Consider the following 21,549-nt stretch of genomic DNA (forward strand, 5'->3'; position numbering starts at 1 on the left):
AAGACATAAGAACAGTCCATAAATGCATTACCTTTGCCTCCTTCCATAAAGCAAGCTTTTTAGACAAATCAACCTTCCTCCAATCATCAAATTCAACCGGAAAACCCTTGGTTCTTATTTGTGTTCCAACAAAGTTAACTAACCGTGTAGAAGATTTACCACATGGCTGGCCATACTCATTGATTTCCAACTTGAGTTTAGTCTTGTTCTGCCTTCCCCATATGCTTTTCATGGCAGTAACTTTCCTGACCTCCCTTTCCTGGCCTAATACATAATAAACGCATAAATTATGTTTATTACTATAAGTGCATTATCATTCAATTGCAAGATACACACATGAAAGTCAAGGAGCATACCTTCAGGTTCATTCAATGAAACTTCAGGTTCATTCAAAACAGCCACAGGTTCAGCTAAAATTTGAGATGTTAATCTTGATGTAGACCGCAGTTGCCGGTCTGGAGCTTTGGTTTCTAAAACAGAATTTTTCTTTTGTCTCTACAATTAACCACATAAATCGGTGTTAAGTATTGAAAATGGGATACCATAGCAAATGCAATTTTCAGCTTTACATAGTCAAGTGTAGCAACAATACCTTTTTGTTCTTTCTAGGAGCGGGTTGGCATTGTGACTCAAATGCATCTGATAAACCTTTAAGATTCATAGTTCTCTTCACGTTCTCATTTTGTTTTCTAAGTACTTCAACTACATTTCTGTTCTTTTCAAGTTCATATTCAGGAATTCTTTCCGCGCTTCTTGATCGGGTTGCCATTTTTGCTCCTCCTCCTGTAAGTGTTTACAAATGAGTTAGGAGTAGTTGAACTAAAATAACAAAAAAAATACACAACTACCAAATAAAATGCAGAATTTTTTTATCACACTTACTTCCTCTTTGGTGCAGCAACAATTATTCCATGTATATCAATCCTTACATGAGAAAATTTGGTATAATCAATGTTGGGATCAACATCTATGTGTAGATCAATTAAGAACCCCTTATTAGCATTTTGAGGATCTACATTTTCATCATCATCATGCATTTTTCATCATCCACATCTGCCATAGAATACATGCCATGTGGTTTTATGTTCTGAACAACTGCACACCAGCCTTCATCGTCAACCTCTGGAACATAGAAAACTTGTGTGGCTTGTGATGCTAAGATGAAAGGTTCATGTGATAACTTATCACCGCTACCAAATAAACGGTTGAAGTTAATAGTTGTAACCCCAAACTGGTTGGTTTTTACCCGTTTTTCTTGTTCACGATTGTCAACCAAATCACATCGAAATAATACCATATATCCTTTTTGGCAGTAGTTTAGCTCAACTATCTCTTTAATAATGTCATAATATAGCTCTACCCCTCTTGAGTTTTGTGCAGATATAGCTACTCCACTATTTTGAATAGGTCTACCATCATCACTTGAGTGTGTATGGAAATCAAACCCATTAGTGGTATAGTTGTTCAATTTTCTAGCAATCAAGAAAGGCTCTTGGGCTAAAATTTGAATTTCTTCTGATACTTCCACACCTCTTTCAACTAATGCCAAGACCTGAGTATATAATCCTTGTTAGTTACAATGGGTTAACATGATAGGTCAAGTCATGTCCTACTTACATGTTGTTGAAATCACTTGTGAAACTTCTCATGTTGCATAGTATTGATTGCTTTTTCATTGGGAAGACCCATTGAGGATAAGTGCTCGCGATGTTTCCTAAAATTGTGTATCAAATTAACTATTATAAGGAAAATAATAAAGGAAGAGATAATATTACTATAAGGTGGGTAGCTTACTTCACATAAGGTTCTATTTCATTGTGGTTGAACAAGACATATCTATGTGCTTGGATCCAAGAATTGGTCGATAATGATACAATGCTACCCAACCATTGCCCCTTGTGGCAGAAGTATGGATTGGTTCTAGACATTTCATTATTCAGCACCTCAACATGCTTATCTTGCCGAGTGAACCTAGTCTCACACCGTTTTAGATAACGAGAACAAAATGTAAGTCTCTCATCAAATGAATAACCCTCAGCGATTGATCCTTCTGGATGGTTTCTAGTGCGAACATGTCCTTTGCACTGCCCCAAATACCTACAAACTACATATTTTAAGCCTTTCTATTAAGATCCTCTCATAAAAAAATGCTATTAGATTTTGTTTAGAAGATCACCTTTCTACCAACCACATGCTCCGGAAGTGTACTGGACCACCAATTCTAACTTGGACTGGCAAATGCACCATCAAGTGGGCCATGACATCAAAAAAACTTGGCACGAATATGGTTTCAAGTATGCTTATGGTCTCAGCTATTTCAGCCTCTAAAATTTGCCTATCACTGATGCAGATAACATGTGAGCAAAGCTTCTTGAAGAAGTAACTAACACGAGTCAATGCAGCACATACTCTTGTTGGTAGTATCTTTCGAATCGCAAGAGGAAGTAGGTGCTGCAATAGAATGTGGTTATCATGGCTCTTGAGTCCAAAAATCTTCTTCTCAGCAACATGGATACAACGTCCTATGTTAGCTGCAAAGCCTTGTGGAAACTTGACTCCCATCAAGACTTGGAGAAAATGTTTCATTTGCTCACGTGTCAAAGTATATTGTGTTGGAGGTATATACAATTTACCATCGTCTACTTCAACAGGATGAAGGTCCTCCATAATACCCAAAGCTTGGATGTCTAAGCAAGAATTTGCGTTATCCTTTGACTTTCCCTCAAGGGCCAGAAGTGTGTTAACTATGTTATCACATACATTTTTTTCTATATGCATACCATCAAAATTATGACGCAACATCAGATCTTTCCAATAGGGCAACTTAAACCACACACATCTTCTTTTATAAAGGGGAGGAGATTCACCTTCTATGTGTTTTCACTTCGTTGTCTTCCTCATAGCTGAATCTTTTCCAAAGGATGTTTCAAGATTTGTAGTCAAATCATCAATTTCCTCACCTGTAAAAGGTATAGGTGATGTCTTGTGCTCTGACTTGCCATCAAATAACTTTTTATCAGACCTAAACTTATGGTTGGATGATAAGAACCTACGATATCCCATATAACAATATTTGTTGCCCTTCTTTAATTGTAGAGAACAAGTAAATGAATGGCACTCACGACAAGCTACCTCGCCCTGGGTAGTACACCCATGAGTGTATCCTAAACCTGGAAAGTCATGTATGGTGCAAAGGATGGCAACACGAAGATCAAATATTTCAGACTTAGAAGCATCAATGTATCTACACCATGATAGTACATATCTACTAGATCTACTACTAAAGGCTCAAGATAGACATCCATATCACCACCAGGTGCATTAGGACCAGGAATAAGCAAAGAAAGGATGAAATTAGGCCGCTTCATGCACATCCAAGGAGAAAGGTTGTATGGAACCAAAAATACTGGCCAAATACTATAGGTACTCCTTGTTGACCTAAATGGATTAAAGCCATCTATTGTTGCAGCCAACCTAAAATTGCGACTGTCATTACCAATTAGTGGATGTTTGGAATCAAAATCCTTCCAGAAAATAACATCAGCTGGGCACCTAATCAAATCATCTTTGGTATGTTGTTCGTCATGCCACCTCATGCCAGTTGCAGTTTTAGTAGACATAAAATACCTTTGAAGCATTCTTTTAATAGGAAAATAGCGAATAACCTTTTTAGGAACTCTATGTACCCTTCTCCCATCAAGACTCTTCTTTTCTGATTTCCACCTTGAACTTTTACATTTTGGACACTCGTTCTCCTTATCAAATTCATTTATGAATGGTACACAATCATTTTCACACATATGAATATTAACATACCCAAACCCAATTGATTTTACTATTTTCTTAGCCTAATTAAAAAATTTGGGAAATGTTGAATCTTTGGGGAATGCATCACTAAGCAACTCAAGCACTATATCAAAACTTTTGTCACTCCATCGCCCAAGAAGTTTGATGTGGAGCAAAATGACAATAAAACACAATTTTGAGAAGTTTTTACACCCAGGGTATAGCTCTTTATTGTCATCATCAGCCACCTTCAAATAAGCCTGGGTATCAGCATCAACATGCGTATCGGGGTTGTTACTATCCTCATTATTGTTCTCTTCCAACACCCCCATCATCTAAGCCACAAGCTATGTCTCGCAAGAAATCAACTAATTCATTATCTTCCGGTTAAGTCTCTACTTCCACACCCTCAATATTTGGGCAAGAATGGCTAGATTCTCCATGAAACAACCATGTATGATACCCCTCCATGAAACCATCACATATCAAATGTTCACGTACTTTAGTGGTTGTTTTCCATTTAGAGTTCAAACATATCTTGCAAGGACATAAGATTCTGTTTCCATTTGTTGAATTCATAAAATCAAACTCTATAAACTTCTCTACTCCCTGTAGATACTCATTTGTGTGCCTACATGTAATTTTTTTAATATCAGAACAATTCAAATTCATGACATAATTATACCGCTTATGATGTCACAACAAAAGAAACTTGATGTACCTAGGCTTAGACAACCATGTTTTGTCCATGATGCACCCTTTATATCAAATTTGCCAACTATCTGAATTTGTCCAGTGTTGTAGTGCTAGATTTGCTTTGGTGAAGCGACAATCATTAATTAGGCAACAGAAATACAAAACAATAACTATTCAAGCAATAGATGGGTATCTATTGTAACAAGTAATTGCATATGATTCATGTACAGAGAAGGTAATCTCAAGAGGAGTTGATTCTCATTCACGAATCGGACATGGAGCTATGACACTGGAGTTCAGAGATGAAGCCGGGGCAGTCGTAGGTTCGGCACCAGCTCTGGTAGCAGCAGCGAGCAGCTCCACCAGCAGCAAGAGGACCGACAACAACAGCTTCGGCAGCAGGGCAACAACAGCAGCTCCGGTAGCAGCAGGCAGCAGGACGGCTGCAGCTCCGGCAGCAGATGGCAGCAGGGCGACACCAGCTCTAGTAGCAGCAGCTCCGACAACAGCAACTCCAACGACAGCAACTCCGACACCAATAGTAGCTCCGACAGCAACACCTCCAGCAGCAGTAGCTGCGGCAGCAGCTCCAGTAGAAACAACAGTAGCTCCGACAGCAGCAGCTCCGGTAGCGCGGCGGCGGGGGAGGCCAGCGCGGGAGGTCAACCGCACAGGAGGAGGAGGAGCAGCTGCGGCAACACGACGGCGGGGGAGGCTGACGCATGAGGGAGGCCAGCGCGTGGGGGATGCCGACGCGTGAGGTGGAGCGCGCAAGAGGTCGAGCTCGAGGCCGGCGGCGGGGGAGGCCAGCGGCACGGGAGGCCGGCGAGGGGGAGGCCGGTGGAGCTCGAGGCCGGCGGCGCGGGAGGGAGCGTGAGGCACGACGGGTAGGGTTGCAATGGGCACGGGTTGGCTGATTTGGGGGATATTTTGCTCGTGAGCCAAAAAAAATTCATCCTCCCGCCTAAATCACGTGCCAAATTCGCGACCGGACGTGTTTGTACACGTGTCAACCTATGCCGACACTTAGTCTATGTCCATACACCCTCCTATGACGATATTTTTACTATCATTAAGTGCGTGTATGTGCCGACTCATAAAGTGTCAAGGGACATACATATGCCGACATATACTGTGTTGTACAAGAAATAGCGACGCATGCATTGTAGCTTTGTGGTTGCCGACACTTATTGTGTCGATAGTGATGTGACCTTGCCTACACATGATCCGAACGCAAAACTTAAAACCTACGCTAACAGTTATTTTGTGGGCATTAGTTGACCTTTGCCAACAGAATGGTGTCACCTAAGCTCTACCATGGTGTAGTGAGTGTCGTGTAACGGAATATGGACCATGGGCCGTGTAATTGTGTCCGCAGTCTCGAGTACATAAGCGAGTCGTGTAACGGGTAAGAGGTATCGAAGAAATGAATTGATTCTATCCATCCATCTCTTTGCTCTCTCTACCCCTTATTGTGACCTCGTATCATTCATCTCCTCTGTGATTCAATTTTCGCCCCGAGTCTCAATGCTCAGCTCGATCTCGCCCCAAGTCGTGACAAGAATCAGGATAAACGCCCTTGAAGAGAATCTTTAAGATGAGATTGGTGAAAGGAACCTTGTTGTTCAGGGAGTGGAAGAAACCTTCTAAGGTCTTGTTCGGTTCCACCTCTTCTCAAGAGGATTAGAGAGAATTGAGGTGGATTTTGACTTATAGAAGATGATATCCACCTCAATCACTGTCAAACCCCTCCTAAGTCCCTATCAACCGAACAAGCCATAAGATGGATGCCTTTTGATTGTGAGAGAAGAAATCGATCCCATGTACCTCAATGATGGCAGACCTTTTTTTTCTTTTTTGCGGGAATCAATGATGGCAGACTTGTTTATGTGGAAACGCTAGGAAGCATGGATGTGAAAATATTTTATGCTTTCATCAATCAGGGATGCATACCATGTTCCTTAATAATTGGAATGTTACTTTCGTGGAAATGCTGGGAAGCAGAGTCGTGAAAAATATTTTCTGCTTTCGCCACTACACCAGGGATGGCTGCCTGCATTAGTTTTTCCTCTTTGATTAAGAAAAGGACCATTTGTCCGACGACACGTTGGAGAGAGACAATGATTGTCAGACGTAGTTTTTCTTTTTGATAACGAGAGATGCCTGAATTTGTTGAGATAGTTTATGTGGATTGGTTTGTGTTGTCTGACTTAATCTCAGACAGATTTGTCGTATAGACACTACAGTCTTCATTTTTTAAGGGCGTTTTCTATAGATTATGGAGCTGTTGTCTAGAGATACGCAAATTCAAAGTCTTCATAATTATTTTTTAGTCATAGAACAACTTCCTCCGTTCAGAAATACTTGATGTATCCAGTCCGAAGTGAACTACTAGTAGTAGTAACAAATATGAATATTTTATTGGGAGAAGAATTCATATTTCCGTACAGCACTTGAAATTATTTTGAGCGTGGATTGCAACACACGGAGATTCATTCAACTTGCACGACTGCACGAGCAGTTGGTGTACATAACATAGCTAGGTAGAGTAGATCACAGGTACAGCTAGTCAGTGAAGTTGTTGAGGCATGCGTGTGGCTCGGTGGCCTTGGCGGCGGGCGTTGGCTCGACGGTGGGGGAAGGCGGGACGGGCGTGCAGAGCAGCTCCTTTGGCAGGTCCGGGATGCCCTTGAGGTAGAAAGTGTAGAAGATCTTGAAGGGGAAGACGATCTGGTTGAGCTTGACCTGCCCGTAGACGCCCTCGAAGACGCCGGAGCCTCCTGTGACGGCGAGGTAGGACTCCTCGTAGGTGAGGTAGGGCCCCTGCAGGCTGATGTGGCCGTAGTCGCCGAAGTACATGCTGTAGATGGCCTCGTAGCGGTCGCCGTTGCGCTCCGGCACGTGCTGGATCAGGATGCAGATCCCCGCCGTGATCCCGATCCGCTTGTCCAGGCTCCCGTTGTACACCTGCGCGCACCACGTCGACGCCGCCGGCAAACGACGATGAATCACTCAACGAAGCAGAGGAAGAGGGGCTGAACAGAGCAAGATTCACACCGGCTGGGGGTGACTTGACTGACCTTGTTGGTGAAGGGGACGAGGTCGCCGAGCGCGTTCTGGCTCTGGTTGGCGCTCAGCCGGAGGTAGGCGGGGCTCTCGCGGTCGCGCTCGTTGAGCTCGTACACGTGCAGCTCCTGCACCTTGCTCGGCCGCGCGTCCATGGCCACCGCAGGCTTGGGCGAGAAGAGCGACGCCCGCACGGGGCCGCCGCACCTCCTGCCCGAGCTGACGCTGACCCTGCCACCGAGCCCAGCCCTCGCGGCCCGCGAAGGGGTCAGCTTCGCCGAGACGGACGCGCCGGCCCTGACGGAGACGGAGGAGGGGGGCGCTGCCATGGCGGTGTTGCCTCTTGGTGGTGGTGGCGACGGCTAACCGACGATGATACTCTTGGATCCGATGTGCTTCCGATGTACTACGATGAGCTGGTACGCACCCTTAGCTCTATCTATATTTAAGCAGCAGCAGCAGGAGCACGCCGATTGAGTTGCCTTGGCCGGTTGCGTTAGGTGGTGCGTGTCGCGAGCTACTAGTGCGCCGTGCTTGTTGCTGGATCCATTCAACTTTATTATGGCATGGGTCCTCGTTCTCACTGTTCTAAGCACACCGACCAATAATTCACACGAGGCGAACGTGGTGGGCGACAGCGACACCGCGCTGCCCATCCAGTTCGTTTGCTTCTTGTTATATGAATCCGCAACCTGGAAATGCTCCGTTTTGAATCGTGCTATGCTACGTGTACGGCAATACTCGTAGTCTTGTACTACAACGAGGACCAGAATCCAGCCCCGCGTGCATACGAGTGGAAGCCGGTTGCGTGGTCGTAGGAAGACCAGACGGTAAATGCCGTGCGTGGAGCTGTTTTGTTTGGCCTTTAGCCGAAAGGAAGAACGAACGGCGATTTCGTTTCGGTTGACCCAGCAAACGTTTCGTTTTACCGGCAGCCCCTTCGACTTATTTGTTTTTCTATTTGGTTGTTGCTTTCACGATCGATCACTATGCGCAGTGTTACTATTCATGTGCAATTAGCATTTGCTTTCTTGTTTTTGAAGAGTCGGACTCGTTGGGCACGCCTGGCTTTTTTGTCGCGTTCCTTTGTTTCTCTACCTTCCACATGGATACAAATAATTTGGATCTACTCGTACCGCACCATGTGCCTATTACGATCGGTACCTAGAAAGTTGTTTTCTTGTGAGAAGAGTACTTCACAAACCAATACTAAATAAGGAAAAACGTGCTGATTTCATATCCACAATTTCGACTGGTCATAGCTATGGTATCTTAGCTGCTATTATGCACTCAGAAATAGCAAACACACTGATGTGATAGAGAATTTAAAAAAAAGGCCAGAGTAATATAAATAGATAATGTATTATATCAAATGATATATTACTTTATGGCATTGATGATAAGAAATTTTATATATATATATATATATATATATATATATATATATATATATGATATTATTTTATAATACTTTGTATTATAAATATAATGAGTATTATAAATATAATATCATATAATACTATAATACTCTACATTCATATTCTTTACACTAGTGGTTCACTCCGACTGGATGAGAATTAGAACAAGTCATGTTTTGGACGAATTGCCATGAGAGCAACTCCAACGGGTCGATCTAAACGGGCGACGAATTTGTCCGTTTTTTGTCTGTTTGGCCGTCCTGTTTTAGATTTGAGTCGGCGGTGCGCCAAACGCGTCGACTCATTTCATGTCCGCAATGAACATTTAAAAAAAAAGGCACGCGGTCGATCATGCCAGCGGCCATGTTTCATGCTAGCACCATGTCAGCGGCCATGTTTCATGCCAGCAACATGCGAGCCTAAAAAAATAGAACCACAGTCATGCTGGCGCACTCACCAGCCGTCCGGCACACATGCCAGCACACAAAAAAACGGTGGGACTTGAGTTCGACCACGTCATTGCGGCTCCGTGGTCATGCCAGCACACCTGCTGGCATCAAAAAAATATGGCGCTCGTCGCCATAGATCACTCGTTGTCCAAGTTGAGCATGTTGGCCTCTATCTTCTCGAACCACGACCTCTTCCTTGGCGACACGGTGTTGAGATCCACCTTCATGATCTCCAACCGGGTCATCATGCTCGCGAGAGCCACTTCTTTGGTCTTGGTCTTGGCGTTGGCGGCCTTGATCTCTAGCATCTTGGCTTGCTTCTCCGCCTCCATCTCAAGCATCTGTGCTTGCTTCTCCGCCTCCATGTCAAGTCTCTTCCTTTGGAGCTCCAAGAAGGCGTTTATTTGCTCTTCTCTTTTTTGCCGGCGCTTCTCCTCCCTTGAGTCATTTTTGGTGATCATGCCCTCCACGGTTGCGATCAAGGCGATCGATGTCGCATCCCGCTTGTCCTCCTTTTTGGAGTTGGTCTTCCCCCTCGGTCGAGCCTTCTCGCCGTCCCCAACCTCCTCCACGGCTTGCTTTCCACCACGCGACTTGAGGCTGGCATATTGCGCCTTGAACTTCTCCTCGTCTTTGATCACCCTAAAGCAATGGGAGAGGTTGAAGCACTTGCCATTGTGTTGGGCCTTGAATGCCTACAAAAGTATTTCATGCAAGCATATTGACAAAATGATATGCAAAAGCATGTACATGATGGCACAAAAAGAGGGCGGCTTGCTAGCATACCATGTCTTGCACACTGATACAGCTCACGGGGCGGGCCTTGACCCTCTCAAGAGTGGCACAAAACTTGTTGCACTCTTGTTAGATCACCCTCCAGCGCTTCAAAATGGACACCCACTCGCGCGCGCTTGCTATTTGATACGACGGAAACTTCTTGCGCTCATGAAACTCATGGTGAACACGAATCCAAAAGGTTGAATGCTTTTGTTCTGCGCCCGTCTTGGGGTCTTGCCCAATGTCTCTCCAACACTCGTAAAGAAGCTTGTCCTCGGCAGCCGTGTATGCCTTGGTCCGCTTGCTCTTGCGCTTTGGTGCCATCCCGTCCGCTTGGTTGGCGAGCTTGTCCTCAAACAAAGGCTCCGCTTCGATGTCGCACTCGTCCTCTTCCTCTAGCCCGTAGTCCTCTGGGAACTCATGGTCGAGAGGGAAGCCATCCAGGTCCAGGCCAACGCCGAGCTGATCACGCATGAAGGCGGTGACGGGGATATAGCCCTAGGGTAGGGTCATAGGTCTGACCAATACGTCCTACCCAAGGGCACCTCATTATTAGTTTAAGGACTACAAGGGAAATTCCTACTGGATCGTGACAACATCTAATCCACTCGGTATGGATCCACTCAGACAAGTACATTCCATCCACTCAGATGACAGTCAACCACTCGGCCGTATGACTCACTTGGTCATGCAAATACCAACAGTCGGCAAGACATCTGTAGTGGGCTGACATTATGGCATCAACGCCCCATCTTGTAACATAAGAGGTGAGGGGGTGGCGCACTCTATATAAGCCACCCCCCTCCACATAGCTAGGGACGACATCTTCTTCTTCTCCTCCTTCGGGCTCATTCTTTCCCTCGAGCTCTGGCTCTCTCTCTCTCTACATCATGTAACTCATGTCCATGACAGATAAAACAAAGCCTCTCCGAAGCACGAGACGTAGGGTTGTTATCTCCACTGTGATAGGCCTGAACTCGCTAAAACCACCGTGCCACCCATGTGCATCTTGATAGATCATGCTCCGTTATCCTACCCTCTTTCTATTGTTGGAATCGTTACCACGACATTTGGCGCCCACCGTGGGGCATGGCGTCTATCGAGCCATGATGCAAATGGTTTTATTTTTTCAATCTTCGTCCGCTGATTAACAATCATCGATGGAGAATTTGATCCAGGATGTTCCGGACATCACTCCATCTACGGGAGCACAAAATATTCATCATACAGAAGGATCAGGGAGTTGTTCATCTCATCTCGTTCTGTTTACAATCAAACAATGATCTAACGATGGTTTGTTTCCTTCTGTATATACACGAGCTCATACAAACCCGGAGCAGAGTGGAGTGACAAACCTACAGGATGCCGACGATGGAACCTTGGCCCCCATCTTGGCGGCGGCTTCCGCTGAAGCTCGGCGACTACCGCTAAAGCTCGGCCGCCCGGCTCTCCTGCTGCAGCGAGGAGGCTCCGGCTGAAGCTCGGCAGGGCGCAGGCTCCCGATAGTACGAGCAGACGCCGGCGGGATCCCAACTGAATCTCAAGGGAAGGTGGTGACCGGCGATGAAGCTCCTCTCATCACCGCCGCCGCCGCTGTTCCCCTCCTCTGCCACCGTTTAGGTGGCTTGGTTCCGGATGATGAAACTTCGCCGCCCGCTCGTCGTCATCTCCGGCCCCATCTGTGACGGCGTAGCTAAGCGACCACACATGCACAGCCGCGAACGCTCGGTCTCGTTCCTCGGCCAGCGAGCACGACGACCGGCGGTCGACCCGGTTCCTCGGGTGATAAGGCACGGCTACGACGCACAGCTCCGGCTCCTCGAGCAGTGAAACGCAACCATCAGCGGTCGCGTCGGCCTCGGCCTTAGCTGCGTCGGCCCTCAACTCCCGTGCTTGGACTGCGGCCAGCTGCTCATCCTCCTCATTGCCACCTCTCGGTTGTCGGCAGAGAAAACACAGACCCGCACGCGGCGGCTCCTTCCTCCGGCATCAACGTCTCAGCAGCAAACTCCGCGAAGGAGGCGCAGGGAAAGCGCCCACCCGCATGCGGTGGCTCCTCCCTCGGGCTCAATCGTGGGCTGGCAGAGCTCTCGTCGCTGCAAACCTCTATCATGCAACATGGGCGGGTCACCTCCCCGTTGATTAAGGGCACATCCAGGTGGCAGGAGAAGAAACAGAAGGGAGTAAATAATTCTACGAGGAGTTATTCGGCTGCCTTATTAAGCGCCTCATCAGGTGAGCCACCAGGTAATCCAACATGCATGCATAACGTTACGAGGAGTTATTTGGCTGCCTTATTAAGCGCCTCACCAAGTGGGCCAAAATAGCATCCGTGCATAACTTTACGAGGAGTTATTTGACTGCCCCATTAAGCATCTCATAAGGTGAGCATTACGTGCGCCCAATTAATTGTGCATGCATGCAAGCTTAACCGCCCGTCATCAAGTGTCCTATCAAGTGAGCATTTCCTGTGGTCAATTAATTATGCCTGCATGCATGCATAATAGCTCATCATCATGGAATGTCATCATGATAATCCTTGTAAAATAGCATCTATTCTCGCACATTTTGATCCAGCAAAAAATATATTCGTAGCTATACTTGCTACTAACTGGCAGGGTCACTCGTTCGTCATCATCCCCGAACAACGGTTTATTCGAACGGGCTGTCTATTCGAGTCAGACGCGTCATCATCACTCGGTCCCCTTGCATGCCGTCGCTCGGTCTAAAGCATCGTCATCACTCGGCCGCTTTGCGCGTCGTCGCTCGGTCGGACGCGCGTCGTTGCTCAGTCGGACGCGCGTCGTCATCACTCGGCCGCCCTCACATCGTCGCTGAGTTAGACGTGCGCCGTCATCACTCGGCAGCTCCGCGCATCATCACTCGTCCGGACGCTCCATCGTCACTCGGCCACTCCGCGCGCCGTCACTCTACTGGACGTGTTGTCATCACTCGGCAGCTCTACGCATCGCCACTCAGCTAGACGCTCCATCGTCACTCGGCCACTCCGCGCGCCATCACTCTACTGGACGCGTCGTCATCACTCGGCAGCTCCACGCATCGCCACTTAGTCGGACGCTCCATCCTCACTCGGCCGCTCCGCGCGCCGTCACTCTACTGGACGCACCGTCATCACTCGACTGCTCTGCGCGTCGGCACTCGGTCGAACACGCGTCATCATCACTCGGCCGTCCTGCATGCTGTCACTCAGTCGGACGCGTCGTCAGCGCTCGGCCGCCCTGCGCGCCGTCCATCACTCGGATCCGTCGTCAGCACTCAGTAGCTTTGCGCATCGCGAGTCAGCAAGACAAGCCATCCTCACTCGGCTGGAGACTCCTTCGTCACTCGGCAGCTTCGCGTGTCGTCACTCGGCTGGAGGCTCCTTCGTCACCTGGTTGCTCTGCGCGTCATCACTCGGCCGCCCCATGTGTCGCCACTCAGCTAGACGCGTCTTCATCGCTTGACCGCCCAACACGTCGCCACTCAGCCGGACGTGTCTACTTCGCTCGACCGCCCCGCGCGTCGTCAGGCAGCTAAGTCATTTTTTCACAGACTGCATTCTATTAAATAATCGTTTCTACATTACCGAGTGTCGAGGAAGTCACACATGACGTTCACTCGGAGGCCACGCCACTGAGTGTACCTCTGCACTCGGTTGTTTATTTTTATGTGGGAACACTTCACTTCCGCTTCGTTTGGGTCTAGTACTCAAACGAGTTCAGCCGGATCCTTCACCCTTTTAGACTCTTGCTGGTTCCGAACCAGCAATCACGTGGCACACCCAGTGGGTGTCTATGGGTGCAATTTACACGAATTATTTCAGAAAAGATCATATTACTTTGATAATTTTTTATGCTAGCTTTTGCTATTTTTCATACACAGGTTACTCGACGCATCCGTGCGCCATCCTCGTCGCTGCTCAGGCTCAGTCGCCGCAACGATCATTCATGCGTTTTCACCTGTTCGGAAGCCCCCGCAATGACGTAGTGGACACGGCCGCCCCGCTTACCGTCAGTGGGTCGGACGCCTCCTCGACATACATCACTTGGCCGCCCCGCGCGTTGCACTCAGCCAGAATCGTCTACCTCACTCGGATGCCATGCGCATCGCCACTCCGTGTGGAACGTCTTCATCATTCGGCTGCCCCGCGCGCCACCGCTCAGCTTAGCTGCGACTCCGTGTCGCCTAAGTTAAAACTACTCCGAGTGCGGACATGCTCCACACTCGGGGGCTTAGCTGCGACTCTGTATCGCCTGAGTTAAAAACAACTCTGAGTGCGGACATGCTCCACACTCGGGGGCTTAGCTGCGACTCCGTATCGCCTAAGTTCAAAACTACTCCGAGTGCGGACATGCTCCACACTCGGGGACTTAGCTGTTGGGGAACGTCGCATGGGAAACAAAAAATTTCCTACGCGCACGAAGACCTATCATGGTGATGTCCATCTACGAGAGGGGATGAGTGATCTACGTACCCTTGTAGATCGTACAACAGAAGCGTTAGTGAACGCGGTTGATGTAGTGGAACGTCCTCACGTCCCTCGATCCGCCCCGCGAACAATCCCGCGATCAGTCCCACGATCTAGTACCGAACGGACGACACCTCCGCGTTCAGCACACGTACAGCTCGACGATGATCTCGGCCTTCTTGATCCAGCAAGAGAGATGGAGAGGTAGAAGAGTTCTCCGGCAGCGTGACGGCGCTCCGGAGGTTGGTGATGACCTTGTCTTAGCAGGGCTCCGCCCGAGCTCCGCAGAAACGCGATCTAGAGGAAAAACCGTGGAGGTATGTGGTCGGGCTGCCGTGGAAAAGTCGTCTCAAATAAGCCCTAAAACCTCCGTATATATAGGTGGGAGGGAGGCGACCTTGCCTTGGGGCTCAAGGAGCCCCAAGGGGGTCGGCCGAGCCAAGGGGGGAAGACTCCCCCCCCCCCAAACCGAGTTGGACTTGGTTTGGTGGGAGGGAGTCCTTCCCTTCCTTCCCACCTCCTCTTTTTTTTTCTCTTGATTTTCTCTTCTTGGCGCATAGAGCCCTTTTGGGATGTCCCACCAGCCCACTAAGGGCTGGTGCGCCACCCTCAAGGCCTATGGGCTTCCCCGGGGTGGGTTGCCCCCCCGGTGAACTCCCGGAACCCATTCGTCATTCCCGGTACATTCCCGGTAACTCCGAAAACCTTCCGGTAATCAAATGAGGTCATCCTATATATCAATCTTCGTTTCCGTACCATTCCGGAAACCCTCGTGACGTCCGTGATCTCATCCGGGACTCCGAACAACATTCGGTAACCAACCATATAACTCAAATACGCATAAAACAACGTCGAACCTTAAGTGTGCAGACCCTGCGGGTTCGAGAACTATGTAGACATGACCCGAGAGACTCCTCGGTCAATATCCAATAGCGGGACCTGGATGCCCATATTGGATCCTACATATTCTACGAAGATCTTATCGTTTGAACCTCGATGCCAAGGATTCATATAACCCCGTATGTCATTCCCTTTGTCCTTCGGTATGTTACTTGCCCGAGATTTGATCGTCAGTATCCGCATACCTATTTCAATCTCGTTTACCGGCAAGTCTCTTTACTCGTTCCGTAATACAAGATCCCGCAACTTACACTAAGTCACATTGCTTGCAAGGCTTGTGTGTGATGTTGTATTACCGAGTGGGCCCCGAGATACCTCTCCGTCACACGGAGTGACAAATCCCAGTCTTGATCCATACTAACTCAACTAACACCTTCGGAGATACCTGTAGAGCATCTTTATAGTCACCCAGTTACGTTGCGACGTTTGATACACACAAAGTATTCCTCCGGTGTCAGTGAGTTATATGATCTCATGGTCATAGGAATAAATACTTGACATGCAGAAAACAGTAGCAACAAAATGACACGATCAACATGCTACGTATATTAGTTTGGGTCTAGTCCATCACGTGATTCTCCTAATGACGTGATCCAGTTATCAAGCAACAACATCTTGTTCATAATCAGAAGACACTGACTATCTTTGATCAACTGGCTAGCCAACTAGAGGCTTGCTAGGGACGGTGTTTTGTCTATGTATCCACACATGTAAATGAGTCTTCATTCAATACAATTATAGCATGGATAATAAACGATTATCTTGATACAGGAATTATAATAATAACTATATTTATTATTGCCTCTAGGACATAATTCCAACAGTCTCCCACTTGCACTAGAGTCAATAATCTAGCCCTCACATCATCATGTGAATTACATTGTAATAAATCTAACACCCATACAGTTCTGGTGTTGATCATGCTTTGGCCGTGGAAGAGGTTTAGTCAGCGGGTCTGCTACATTCAGATCCGTGTGCACTTTGCATATATTTACGTCCTCTCCCTCGACGTAGTCGCGGATGAGGTTGAAGCGTCGTTTGATGTGTCTGGTCTTCTTGTGAAACCGTGGTTCCTTTGCTAAGGCAATGGCACCCGTGTTGTCACAGAACAAGGTTATTGGATTCAGTGCGCTTGGCACCACTCCAAGATCCGTCATGAACTGCTTCATCCAGACACCCTCTTTAGCCGCCTCCGAGGCAGCCATGTACTCCGCTTCACATGTAGAATCTGCTACGACGCTTTGCTTGGAACTGCACCAGCTTACCGCACCCCCATTAAGAATAAATACGTATTCGGTTTGCGACTTAGAGTCGTCCGGATCTGTGTCAAAGCTTGCATCGACGTAACCTTTTACGGCGAGCTCTTCGTCACCTCCATACACGAGAAACATCTCCTTAGTCCTTTTCACGTACTTCAGGATATTCTTGACCGCTGTCCAGTGATCCACTCCTGGATTACTCTGGAACCTACCTGCCATACTTATGGCCAGGCTAACATCCGGTCTAGTGCACAACATTGCATACATGATAGAACCTATGGCTGAAGCATAGGGGACGGAGCGCATATGCTCTCTATCTTCATCAGTTGCTGGGCACTGAGTCTTACTTAATCTCGTACCTTGTAAAACTGGCAAGAACCCTTTCTTGGACTGTTCCATTTTGAACCTCTTCAAAACTTTATCAAGGTATGTGTTTTGTGAAAGTCCTATCAGGCGTTTTGATCTATCCCTATAGATCTTAATGCCTAGAATGTAAGCAGCTTCTCCTAGGTCCTTCATAGAGAAACTTTTATTCAAGTAACCTTTTATGCTCTCCAAAAACTCTAAGTTGTTTCCAATCAGTAATATGTCATCCACATATAATATTAGAAACGCCATAGAGCTCCCACTCACTTTCTTGTAAATACAAGATTCTCCAACCACTTGTATAAACCCAAATGCTTTGATCACCTCATCAAAGCGTTTGTTCCAACTCCGAGATGCTTGCACCAGTCCATAAATGGATCGCTGGAGCTTGCACACCTTGTTAGCATTCTTAGGATCGACAAAACCTTCGGGTTGTATCATATACAACTCTTCCTTAAGGAAACCGTTAAGGAACGCCGTTTTGACATCCATCTGCCAGATTTCATAATCGAAAAATGCAGCTATTGCTAACATGATTCTGACGGACTTAAGCATCGCTACGGGTGAGAATGTCTCATCGTAGTCAACTCCTTGAACTTGTGAAAAACCCTTTGCCACAAGTCGACCTTTATAAACGGTCACATTGCCGTCAGCGTTCGTCTTCCTCTTAAAGATCCATCTGTTCTGAATGGCCTTGCGGCCCTCAGGTAGTACCTCCAAAGTCCACACTTTCTTCTCATACATGGATCCTATCTCGGATTTCATGGCCTCTAGCCATTTGTTGGAATCTGGGCCCACCATTGCTTCTTCATAATTTGCAGGTTCATTGTTGTCTAACAACATGATTGATAAGACGGGATTACCGTACCACTCTGGAGCAGCACGTGGTCTCGTCGACCTGCGTGGTTCGAAAGAAACTTGAACTGGAGTTTCATGATCATCATCATTAACTTCCTCCTCAACCGGCGTCGCAATGACAGAGGTTTCCCCTTGCCCTGCGCCACCATCTAGAGGGATGAGAGGTTCGACAACCTCGTCAAGTTCTATCTTCCTCCCACTCAATTCTCTCGAGAGAAACTCCTTCTCGAGAAAAGCTCCGTTTTTAGCAACAAACACTTTGCCCTCGGATTTGAGATAGAAGGTGTACCCAACTGTCTCTTTTGGGTAACCTATGAAGACGCACCTTTCCGCTTTGGGTTCCAGCTTTTCAGGCTGAAGCTTTTTGACATAAGCATCACATCCCCAAACTTTAAGAAACGACAACTTTGGCCTTTTGCCATACCACAGTTCGTATGGTGTCGTCTCAACGGATTTTGATGGTGCCCTATTTAAAGTGAATGCAGCTGTTTCTAATGCATAACCCCAAAACGATAACGGCAGATCGGTAAGAGACATCATAGATCGCACCATCTCTAACAAAGTACGATTACGACGTTCGGACACACCATTACGCTGTGGTGTTCCAGGCGGTGTTAACTGTGAAACAATTCCACATTGTCTTAAGTGAGTACCAAACTCGAAACTCAGATATTCACCCCCACGATCAGACCGTAGGAACTTGATCTTCTTGTTACGATGATTTTCCACTTCACTCTGAAATTGCTTGAACTTTTCAAATGTTTCAGACTTGTGCTTCATCAAGTAGACATAACCATATCTACTTAAATCGTCAGTGAAGGTGAGAAAATAACGATATCCTCCGCGTGCTTCCACGCTCATCGGACCACACACATCGGTATGTATGATTTCCAACAAGTCACTTGCACGCTCATCGGACCACACACATCGGTATGTATGATTTCCAACAAGTCACTTGCACGCTCCATTGTTCCTGAGAACGGAGTCTTAGTCATCTTGCCCATGAGGCATGGTTCGCACGTGTCAAGTGAATCAAAGTCAAGTGACTCCAAAAGTCCATCAGCATGGAGTTTCTTCATGCGCTTTACACCAATATGACCTAAGTGGCAATGCCACAAAAATATGGCGCTATCATTGTTAACTCTAACTCTTTTGGTCTCAATGTTATGTATATGCATATCGCTATCAAGATTCAATATGAACAATCCTCTCACATTCGGTGCATGACCATAAAAGATGTTACTCTTAGAAATAGAACAACCATTATTCTCTGACTTAAAAGAGTAACCGTCTCACAATAAACAAGATCCAGATATAATGTTCATGCTCAACGCAGGCAGTAAATAACAATGATTTAAGTTCATCACTAATCTTGACGGTAACTGAAGTGACACTGTGCCGACGGCGATTGCATCAACCTTGGAACCATTTCCTACGCGCATCGTCACTTCATCTTTTGCCAGCCTTCGTCTATTCCGCAGTTCCTGTTTCGAGTTGCAAATATGAGCAACAGAACCGGTATCGAATACCCAGGCACTACTACGAGAGCCGGTTAAGTACACATCAATAACATGTATATCAAATATACCTGATTTTTCTTTGGCCGCCTTCTTATCTGCGAGATACTTGGGGCATTTGCGCTTCCAGTGACCCATACCCTTGCAATAGTAACACTCCGTTTCAGGCTTAGGTCCAGCTTTGGGTTTCTTCGTCGGATTGGCAACAGGCTTGCCGCTCTTCTTCGAATTGCCCTTCTTGCCTTTGCCATTTCTCTTGAAACTAGTGGTCTTATTCACCATCAACACTTGATGCTCTTTACGGAGTTCAGACTCTGCGACTTTCAGCATCGCAAACAACTCGCCGGGAGACTTGTTCATCCCTTGCATGTTGTAGTTCAACACAAAGCCTTTATAGCTTGGCGGCAGTGATTGAAGGATTCTGTCAGTGATAGCTTCTTGCAGGAGTTCAATCCCCAGCTCATCTAGACGGTTTGAGTACCCAGACATTTTGAGCACATGTTCACTGACAGACGAGTTTTCCTCCATCTTGCAAGCATAGAATTTATCGGAGGTCTCATACCTCTCGATCCGGGCATTCTTCTGAAAGATAAACTTCAACTCCTTGAACATCTCAAATGCTCCATGACGCTCAAAGCGACGTTGAAGTCCCGGTTCTAAGCCATACAAGACTGCACATTGAACTATTGAGTAGTCCTCCTTACGTGCTAACCAAGCGTTCTTAACATCCTGATCAGCCGTAGCGGGTGGTTCATCTCCTAGCGCAGCATTAAGGACATAGTCCTTCTTCCCAGCTTGTAAGATTAGCTTAAGATTACGAGCCCAGTCTACAAAGTTTCTTCCATCATCTTTCAACTTAGCTTTCTCTAGGAACGTATTAAAATTCAGGATGACTGTCGCGTGAGCCATGATCTACAACACAAATATATTCAAAGTGGACTTAGACTATGTTCAAGATAATTAGAGTTTAACTTAATCAAATTATTCGCTAAACTCCCACTCAAAAAGTACATCTCTCTAGTCATTTGAGTGGTTCATGATCCACTTACACTAGCTCAAGTCCGATCATCACGTGAGTTGAGTATAGTTTCAGTGGTAAGCATCCCTATGCTAATCATATCATCTATATGATTCATGATCGACCTTTCGGTCTCATGTGTTCCGAGGCCACATCTGCACATGCTAGGCTCGTCAAGCTTAACCCGAGTGTTCCGCGTGCGCAACTGTTTTGCACCCGTTGTATGTGAACGTTGAGTCTATCACACCCGATCATCACGTGGTGTCTCGAAACGACGAACTGTAGCAACGGTGCACAGTCGGGGAGAACACAATTTTGTCTTAAAATTTTAGTGAGAGATCACCTCATAATGCTACCGTCGTTCTAAGCAAAATAAGGTGCATAAAAGGATTAACATCACATGCAATTCATAAGTGACATGATATGGCCATCATCACGTGCTTCTTGATCTCCATCGCCAAAGCACCGGCACGATCTTTTTGTCACCGGCGCCACACCATGATCTCCATCAACGTGTTGCCATCGGGGTTGTCGTGCTACTCATGCTATTACTACTAAAGCTACATCCTAGCAAAATAGTAAACGCATCTGCAAGCACAAACATTAGTATAAAGACAACCCTATGGCTCCTGCCGGTTGCCGTACCATCGACGTGCAAGTCGATATTTTCTATTACAACATGATCATCTCATACATCCAATATATCACATCACATCGTTGGCCATATCACATCACAAGCATACCCTGCAAAAACAAGTTAGACGTCCTCTAATTTTGTTGTTGCATGTTTTACGTGGTGACCATGGGTATCTAGTAGGATCGCATCTTACTTACGCAAACACCACAACGGAGATATATGAGTTGCTATTTAACCTCATCCAAGGACCTCCTCGGTCAAATCCGATTCAACTAAAGTTGGAGAAACCGACACTTGCCAGTCATCTTTGAGCAACGGGGTTACTCGTATGATG

At 46.7% G+C, this 21,549-nt stretch overlaps 1 protein-coding gene across 1 annotated transcript; it reads right to left on the reverse strand.

Annotated features, from left to right (window-relative positions):
* Positions 1-6,880: 6,880 nt before the first annotated feature.
* LOC123403633 (allene oxide cyclase, chloroplastic-like) lies at positions 6,881-8,085 on the reverse strand. The gene is made up of 2 exons (XM_045097556.1): positions 7,563-8,085; positions 6,881-7,449 (listed from the first exon to the last, which is right to left on the reverse strand). Exons 1-2 carry the CDS (start codon positions 7,875-7,877, stop codon positions 7,048-7,050), a joined length of 717 nt encoding a protein of 238 aa, XP_044953491.1. The 5' UTR covers positions 7,878-8,085; the 3' UTR covers positions 6,881-7,047.
* Positions 8,086-21,549: the final 13,464 nt, after the last annotated feature.

The sequence above is a fragment of the Hordeum vulgare genome, chromosome 6H, assembly GCF_904849725.1.
Source record: "Hordeum vulgare subsp. vulgare chromosome 6H, MorexV3_pseudomolecules_assembly, whole genome shotgun sequence".
Classification (NCBI taxonomy): Eukaryota; Viridiplantae; Streptophyta; class Magnoliopsida; order Poales; family Poaceae; genus Hordeum; species Hordeum vulgare.